Raw genomic sequence first — 8,775 nt, 5'->3', positions numbered from 1 at the left:
TCTAAATGCAGCAGAAGACCACATCACTCCTGTCTGCTAAGAACAGGAAACTGACGATACATTCTTTAAAAGTGGACAATAAAAGATTAGAAAAAACATTTCCTGGTCTGATGGGTCTCAATTTCTGTTACAACTTTCAGACGATAGGATGAGAAAAATGGATCCATTCTGCCAAGTACCAACAGTTCAGGCTGCTGGTGGATGTGTAACTGCCAAATATGCTTGGCTGCCTGGCTGAATGAGGCAGTTGTATAAAACTTTGAGTACTCCAGTGGAGTAGAAAAGCGCTTTATAAGAACCAGTCCAGTTACTATCTTTCCAAAGCTTTGGGGGGAAAATGAAGAAAAAAGAAAGAAGGAAAAGAAAACCAAAAAAGCACCGGTTGTCTTAGAGCATATATAAAAACTTCCTTTTAACAGGAAGAAACTTGCAGCAGAACCAGACTCAGGGAGGGGCAGCCGTCTGCTGCGAGCGAGGGAGTGGGGAGAGGAAGACAGGACAAAAGGCACACTGTGTAAGAGAGTTGGAGATTAATAATAGCTAATGATTAAATGCGGGGGTGTACGTAGAGAGAAGGAAAAAATAAGGTAAAAAAAAGGAGAGGAGGAGTGGTGACATTTATAAAAAAATATTAGAAATGATTGCCAATTATTAAAAAACTTTCCATAATTGCCTCATAAAGAATGATTAGTCTTTGTGTTGGGTATCTAACAATAAATCATACTATAATTTTTTTTTTTATTGCTGTAGATCTAGTAGTCTAAATATAGTGATTCCACCTAGTAAGCAGGTATAGACTGATTTAAAAGAATTGCATTGATAATTTAAATGCCCTGTGTTATGAGGGTGCCATTAAGTTGAACAATCTTTTCTTCCAGCAGGGAAAACCTCTGAATAGGCACAGGTGACTAATAAGACAAACAGGTTGGTTTTCACTGTGAGACGTAAAATGTTTCCAATTCCAGGGGAGAACAGGTTTAACAGGCTGTGATGACCATGATCAGCAATGGTACGTGTTTCCTCCTGCCAGTCGTTCTTCCTCATTTGCCCAAGGTAAGATCACTGCTCCGATATATCTCACATTACACTATTTAATTAGCGGGTAATGAGCTATAAGGTTGTTGGCAGGTGTTATTGGAAATGTCTATGTGGCAGGGGCAGGTCTGTGCCTGTCTGGATCAGGTATCGGGACTTGGATGTGTCTTGTTTACATAAGAGCGAAGTCTCATGTGAGCTCGAGTGACTTGACTGCATTCAGCGGGTGCATTTCATGGCTGATACACTCGGTTTTCGCTGATATAGGGGTTGAAAAATGCATCTTTGCCAGTCAGAGTTGTGTTTACATGCTGTAATAATTAGAGATGGACCGATCCGATATTACTAATCGGTATTGGTCTGATACTGACTTAAATTACTGGATCGGATATCGGAGAGAAATAAAAAATTTAATCCGATCCATTAAATTTCAAAAAAGCACCTCACAAAACTTGCAACATGGCATAACTCGGCTCATAACCTTAGCACGTTGGAGCAGTGTGGTCGGACTGTGTGTATTTGTAGCCTCGCTACCAAACCAGCATTTCATCTCCGAGGAAGTGATCCCAGAGAGAAGTAAAGCAAGTGTGTAAGTTCATCTCTGAATGTTTGTAAAGCGAATTCCCACCTTAAGCTTAACAACCGATATATGGAGCGACTCTCTCTCCCTCCCTCTCCTGCTGCTACTTCAATGTGAAACTGATCAATGATCAGCTGATCAATGATCAGCTGATCAATGATCAGCTGATCAATGATCAGCTGATCAATGATCAGCTGATCAATGATCAGCTGATCAATGATCAGCTGATCGGCTTTTCTGTCACGAGTCCGTCTCTCTTCTTTGTTTTTGGCCCACTTCTCACCAGAAAGAGGAAACCAGCGGCTGAACAACAGCAGCACGTTTATGCTTGAAAATATGTTGTTAGAATTTATTTAATATTACTTTCTACACCAGGATCCTTTTCTACGTGGCTGGTAACTGTGCAGGGGCGGATCTAGCAAAGTTTAGCCAGCGGGCCATAGGGCATGAACAGGGAAAAGGGGGCACAAAGACAAAATTTAAAATGTCTAGCTAGCTTTTAATAAATAATTATCTGAATCTTACACCCAAAGTTTTAATCTGATGTAAAATGTATAGAAGTACATTACTGTATATAGTAACTATTAAGTCTAATATACCCTAGTAAGCTATAGTACTTTTTCCATCTGTGCAGTCTGCAATTCTGTTGAAGAAAGATGTTGAATCTATTTAAATATTGTAGAAAAATAATTTGATGCTGTGCATTTTTTTTTCACACTGCATCAAATTAAAGTTGATTATGTCGATTAAGCATCATGAGGAGGAGGTTGGGGGGTGGTTTATTAGATTGATCAGTGTTGCTGAACTATGAAATATTTTGGGTGCAGTGTATTTTTTACATACAGGTATAACAGAATAGCTTTAGTGTTGTTGTTTATTTATACTTGAGTATGAACTTATACAAAATGCAGCAAGATATTAAAACGTTTTATTTATTAAAAAGCACACTATATCGGATTCATATCGGTATCGGCAGATATCCAAATTTATGATATCGGTATCGGACATAAAAAAGTGGTATCGTGCCATCTCTAGTAATAATTCTGTGTCATCTTGATAAAAAGGTGGACGATGAGTAATACACGTTTAAAAGGGTGAATATTTCACACCAGTTTAAAAACAGTGCAACTATATAGACTAACAGTCTAGATTTGACATTTGTTTCTATTTTTATAATCCATAAAAGGGATGAAGCTGCTGATATTATATATATGGCTTCTATAGTTACATTAAAACACAACTAAAATTAATGTGTTATTAAAAACACATTATTAAAAACACTGAAGTATGTGAAGTATGAGTAAAAGACTGATTTACGCCATCACATGTTACATTGTGTGTACTGTTCTGACGCTGTCACTTTAAACCAGCAGTGCTAAACAATGAAAGACTGGATATGTAGCGCCTTTAATTGTTCAGCAGTCAGGAGGAGAGATAATGCAAGTAGCTATTACGACAGAATCAGAGCTTCAGACTTAAAAGCAGTAATATGAGACTCAGCATCACAGAGCCTGGCATACAAAGAGCCAAACCGCCACATAAACTACCTTACAATTGACTCTTTCCAGTGCGCCCACATTAACACCAGGATAAACTGAAAGACGCTAGTGTACACACAGCACATTTAATTTGCAATACAAGGTGGAAAAGCCCAGGATATATAAAAGAAATGAAGTTTAAAATGTTATTTTTTCATTCTTAAAACCTTATATGTTGGTTTTATTCATTCCCATTTTTTTTCCCAGTTTCTCTGATTCAGTCCTAAACAGAGACAGAGAGTCTGTGACTGTGGATCATTGTTTGATACGGTCATTCATTATTATCACTGCCGTATGTCAGCTGTACCAAAAAAACATTTCTTCAGTAACAAAGTACAAAAAGTACAAGTACTGCTTCAACTTTTGAGATGTTTAGGCTTACACGTGATTTAATGTTATTTTTTTAAACAACAGTCTTTCGTAACCATGTGTTAATTAATTAGGTTACTGGCACTTTTACTGAGACTGTATATAATACATGTTGTCTTGTCAATAAAAAATTGTCCTTTTTGTATATAATGTACACTTTCACATGGTCTATTTTTCAGCTTTCTATATTTTGCTACTGCAGAGAGAGACGCCTAACAAAAATAAGTCTGACTCTGACTGGATAGCACAGTGAGAATAGAGTGGAACTATGAGGGAAAGGAGTGGGCACCAGTATGTGTGAACTTCAGTTTTTGTTAGTGAGCTAAATGATGAGTAATCCAGCGAAAATTACTTGGAAATAAAGTAATTTTGCTTAATTCAATAGTGTTTTCACACACATAATGTCCTTTGGATCCTGTATGACCAGGTAAACAACTTTAAGCTGGTTCCACTAATCCTAAAAAGTAAAATTATAAAGTGATGCATTGGAATGTAATGTAAATACATTTTTAATGTAAGTACAACTTTTGATAAAAGTAACTTTCCTAATAATCCAGTCCAACAAATTACCCCCAAAAGAAGAACAGCAAAAGAAAAAGGGCACGACTGATTCCACGAATACTTTTATCACAATTCTGATAAGAGACTCAAATGACTCGTGTCACATGTTAAGAACCTAACATGTGACATTAGTCGTGTGTTAAAAATCGCTAATGTGGGTTCACCAAACACAAGATCATTGTCAGCTTTTCCCCATCAAATACTAGAAGATTGTGACGACTTATGAATGAAGATCAAAAATAACCTGTTTTAAAGTGATGACAAATAAAAATATATTTCATTTGTCACTGAAGGAAAAGCACAGATGTTATCAACAGCAGGAGCTACGTGACTCGATAATTGTGAAGAAGAGTCTTACATTAATGCCCTTTTGGGGTTTTATCTGGAAAGCAAGACTGTATCAAATCAAACATACAAAGATATCTGGGTGTAGACTTACATAATTTTTATGTAATTAACTATCTGTGATGAAAACACACATTTCAAACTTGCTCTTATCTACATTTCTGTTTTCATCTTTATGACAGAATCCTGTTTGACCTGTTTGGATGGACCCCCCTTCATATGAGGAGGCCAGTCGCCAACCTCCTGCTCTGCCCATTGCAGCTTTTAACGCTCCCCCGCCTGCCTATGACGCCTCTCTCTCATCCCCACCGACACCTCCACCTGCCTACAGAGAAGCAGGTGAGATAAAAATCTTTCTGCTTCCTTTAACCCCATTTCTTGAGTCAGCTTGTGAGATATTGCTGACAGGATGTACACACTAGGCAGATTACATATGAACATGTGTCCTTTTCTATTTATTTTTTGGCATACTGTTTACATGAAATACCAGGCTGATTTGTAGAAATGTCGTCATTAAGTGTATTTATGCTTTTACTCTGCCAGACAACCACTTCAGTGCATTCTGAAGTAAATTAAAAAATATATATATTTAAAGTATTACCTAAAAGTACCCTTTAAGTTGTTAAGGGTTTGAGTGTGGAAGGAAACCCTAGTGTGACTGCAAAATAACATGTAAACATTTCTTTTTATTTTTTTAAAATCACAGTTACAGTTCAGCCAGATCCTTTTCCTGTCCTGTCTGTGCCAACTGCCGTGTCCTCGCCTCCCCACCGAAGCACTGGAGTCATAGTCCATCCCATTACTCAAAGTATAAAGATTGCACTTTTAATATTGACTTTGTTATGTAGACCTGTTCAACTGCTCATTAACGGAAATATCAAATCAGCCAATCACATGGCAGCAAACCAAGGCGTTTAAGCATGTAGGCATGCTCAGCAAGTTCAGTTCAGTCTCTGTGTGCTGCACGCTGCAATGTAAGAGCCTCAGTCCATATGCTGTCTGTAGTCTACTTACCAAGTGTTTGTATTTTAACCCCAGACTGCCTATCGTATCATATTTAATTCATGACTTTTTGTGAGTTTTTGAGACTACTACATCATCACCGTGATCCCCGTGAAAAGCCTGTCTAAACAGCACTAGAGAGAGAAACAAATGTAACAAATATAATTTCAAAGTAAACTCATGTATGCTAATGAATATGTTTTTTCTCAGAAGGTTCACAATATTTTCAAAAATCTTGAACTTTCTGGCAATTATTTCATGGTTCAGGCTTTAAAGGGTCAAAGTGTGAGTACTTAAAAAGGTTTTTCTGTGTTACAGTTAATCCGCATGCTTCTCGTGCTCGCGCTGCAGCTTCTGCTCCAGCTGCTGCGTCCTCGCGTTCCCGACAAGGCAAGTATCAAGACTACATCTTTACTATAAGCATGATCTCTTTACTGCTATTTACACTTACTGGCCACTTTGTTAAGTACACCTTTTCATCTGACTGTCAATGCAAGTATCTCATCAGAAAATCACAGGGAGGTAACTAAATGCATTTAGGTATGCAGATATGGTCAAGATAACATGCTGAAATTGAAAAGGAGCATCAGAATGGGGAAGGAAGGTGGCATTCGTGGCTTTGAATGTGACACGGTTGTTCTCGTCAGACAGGCTGGTCTGAGTATTTCAGAAAAAGCTGATCTCCTGGGATTTTTCCACACAACCATCTCTAGGGTTTACATGAAATGGGCCAAAAATATCCAGTGAACAGCAGTTCTCTGGATCAAAATACCTTGTTGATGCCAGAGGTCAGAGGAGAATAGCCAAACTGTTTCTAGCTCATAGAAAGGCATCAGGAAACAAGATATGCAGAAGAGCATTTCTGAACACACAACATGTCGATCCTCGAGGCAGAAGACCGCACTGAGTGTCTCTCCTGTCAGCTACGAACAGGAAACTGAGGCTACAGTTTAAACTGGCTCAACAAAATTGAACAAGAGAGTCAATCATTTGGTCTAAGTAAGTAAATACATTTTATTTCTATAGGATATTTAAAACCAAAATGTGTTACACAAAATAAAACAGAATAAACAGGTTCCCATGAAAAAACAGCAGCTAACAGCAGCCAATCCTCCAATCGCAGCTCAACAATTCAACTGTTTCACAAGTTTAACAGAAAAGGCAGCTCACATTTAAAAACAGTCTTCACTGATGCTTGCATGAGGTCATCTGGGAGGTCATTTAAGAGTTATGCAGCAACAGCAAGGACACAAGCTGCTTTTGAAATAAGCTTTGACTGCAGGGATTATCAGGAGTAACAGAGGAGCAGACCTTAACGATATGCACGCAGCATAAACACCACATATAAAAAGCTCAAATCATCTCAGACTGGTTTTCCTGACCACATGGCCTCCATAGTCATCAGATTTCAATTCAACATCTTCATGATGTGGTGGAACAGAAGATTTGCATCATGGATGTGCAGCAGCTGTGTGATGTCATCATGTCAATGTGGAGGAAAAACTCCGAGGAATGTTTCTGGCACCTTGTTGGAATCTTGCCATGAAGCTGTAAAGGCAGTTTTGAAAGGGACGTCCAACCTAGTACTAGCAAGGTGTACCTAACAAAGTGTCCAGTGGGTGTATAAGCTTCCGCCTTACTTGTTCTTCTCTCCTTCTAATAACTTCATCTGTCTCCTGAATGGCAGCTGGTGCTGCACCGCGGGTCAACAGCAGACAAACTCAGCCGATAGCAGTAGTGAGCCAGCCACAGCCTGTTCCCATAGCGGTGGAATATCTGAGAGGCGCCCCTGGTTTGGTACGCTGCCCACACTGCAGTCATCTTGTAACCAGTAAAGTCACACATGTACCTGGGACAGCTGCTTGGTGCTGGTGTGTCATTCTTGCAATGGCAGGGTAAGAGCCCCAAACACGCACACAGGAGGAGTATTGCATGTGCACCGGCGCTAAACGAGCTTGAGCAGAGCTTCACTGGTGTTTTCTGTGCTTGTGTTTCAGGCTCATCTGCGGTTTCTGTCTCATTCCATTAATGGTACGGGGAATGCAAGACACACATCACTCCTGCCCACAGTGTGGAAACCCTCTGCACGTGCACAAAAGATGACCCTGTGAGGATTAATTAACCTTACACATCGAAGTGTGGACAAATGAACTAATGAACTTGTGATGCTAGTGTGACATCTATGGCAAACGAATACTTTACACAGATGATGGCTGAGGAGAGGCCCGGAGTCATGTGGAGACTTTTGTACAAACTCTCCCAGACTGTTACCGAGGACCTCCAGGTCACCACACACACTACCACACTTTAAGGCTCACAAGCAGAAAAGCATTTCTAGGACGTAAATATGAAAAAGAAATTACACAAAAACACTTTTTGCACTTTCTAATTTTGTACAAATGTATTACAGTGTGAGTTCATTATGATTAAATGACACACAGCAATAACACTTTACACTCGCCTAAAGACAGTTTGACGTGCAAGTGCAGGACAGTCCTCCTTCATTGCAGACAATGGGAGGAGACAATGGGATGCAGCCATGTTTAACCACATTTGTCCAAATTCTAACATGAAAAGAGTTTTACAGCTCTGCACTAAATTATTTTATCATTTATAATTAAGCTTTCATTGCTTTTTAATCAAACTGACTGTGATTTCTATATCTGAAAACAAAAAAAACAAAACTTTGATGTTTTTCAGCTTTACTGCAGGTACAACTGAAGTTTTTAAAGTACCTTTAACTGCCTAACTGCACTATTTTACTCTTAGTGATAGTTAGAAAAAAGGTTATGTGGTTTAAATTATTATATTTATTACATTTGTTATTATTCCATGTGAGAATGGTGACCTAACTCTGCTGCACTGCTTTCTAAGCAGCTGTAATCAGTCAGTGGGACTGACTCATTCTGTCGTGTGGCCAAATGCCAGCCACTCCTGATTGAAACCTGTTCCTGAACTGATTTACAGGACTTCTATTTACTTAGCAACATATAAAAGGTTTGTTTACACCAGCAATGTTTACTCTCTGACAAGCAGACCTATAGAGGTTTTTGGTGTTTGCTACTCTGAAGCATTCAGGTGTGTGTTAGCAGACAACAAAGATGACACACAGTGATCTTAGAGAAACAGTTTTTATTTTCCATCAATCTGGAAAGGGTCGCAAGGTCATTTACCAACAATTTAAAGTCCTTCACTTTACAGTGAGGTAGACACTGTAGGTAAACATTCAAGACAGCTGCCAGTCATCCCAGGAATGAACACCCCAGCAAATTCACCCCAACATACAGAAGATCCAATAATCAGAGAAACTGCAAGAGCTGCATCTCATACTCTACAGGCCTTGGT

The 8,775-nt window shown here is 39.0% G+C and overlaps 1 protein-coding gene across 1 annotated transcript; it reads left to right on the top strand.

Moving 5' to 3' along the window:
* Positions 1-994: 994 nt before the first annotated feature.
* On the top strand, positions 995-7,886 carry LOC118454593 (lipopolysaccharide-induced tumor necrosis factor-alpha factor homolog). Its single transcript, XM_035910053.2, has 6 exons — positions 995-1,053; positions 4,611-4,767; positions 5,135-5,236; positions 5,749-5,820; positions 7,118-7,325; positions 7,428-7,886. Exons 2-6 carry the CDS (start codon positions 4,632-4,634, stop codon positions 7,531-7,533), a joined length of 624 nt encoding a protein of 207 aa, XP_035765946.2. The 5' UTR covers positions 995-1,053; positions 4,611-4,631; the 3' UTR covers positions 7,534-7,886.
* Positions 7,887-8,775: the final 889 nt, after the last annotated feature.

Source organism: Neolamprologus brichardi, chromosome 6 (genome assembly GCF_056152115.1).
Source record: "Neolamprologus brichardi isolate AB-2024 chromosome 6, ASM5615211v1, whole genome shotgun sequence".
In the NCBI taxonomy this organism is placed as follows: domain Eukaryota; kingdom Metazoa; phylum Chordata; class Actinopteri; order Cichliformes; family Cichlidae; genus Neolamprologus; species Neolamprologus brichardi.
Note: the sequence above shows the minus strand (reverse complement) of the source record. Positions and strands in the feature narration are given on the sequence as shown.

Bases quoted from the DNA above. Each gene is read 5' to 3' on its own strand.
- LOC118454593 (XM_035910053.2), top strand. From the start codon at position 4,632: ATGGACCCCCCTTCATATGAGGAGGCCAGTCGCCAACCTCCTGCTCTG. The intron at 4,768-5,134 runs GTGAGATAAAAA...TTAAAATCACAG, and splicing joins ACCTGCCTACAGAGAAGCAG to TTACAGTTCAGCCAGATCCT. The intron at 7,326-7,427 runs GTAAGAGCCCCA...CTTGTGTTTCAG, and splicing joins GTCATTCTTGCAATGGCAGG to GCTCATCTGCGGTTTCTGTC.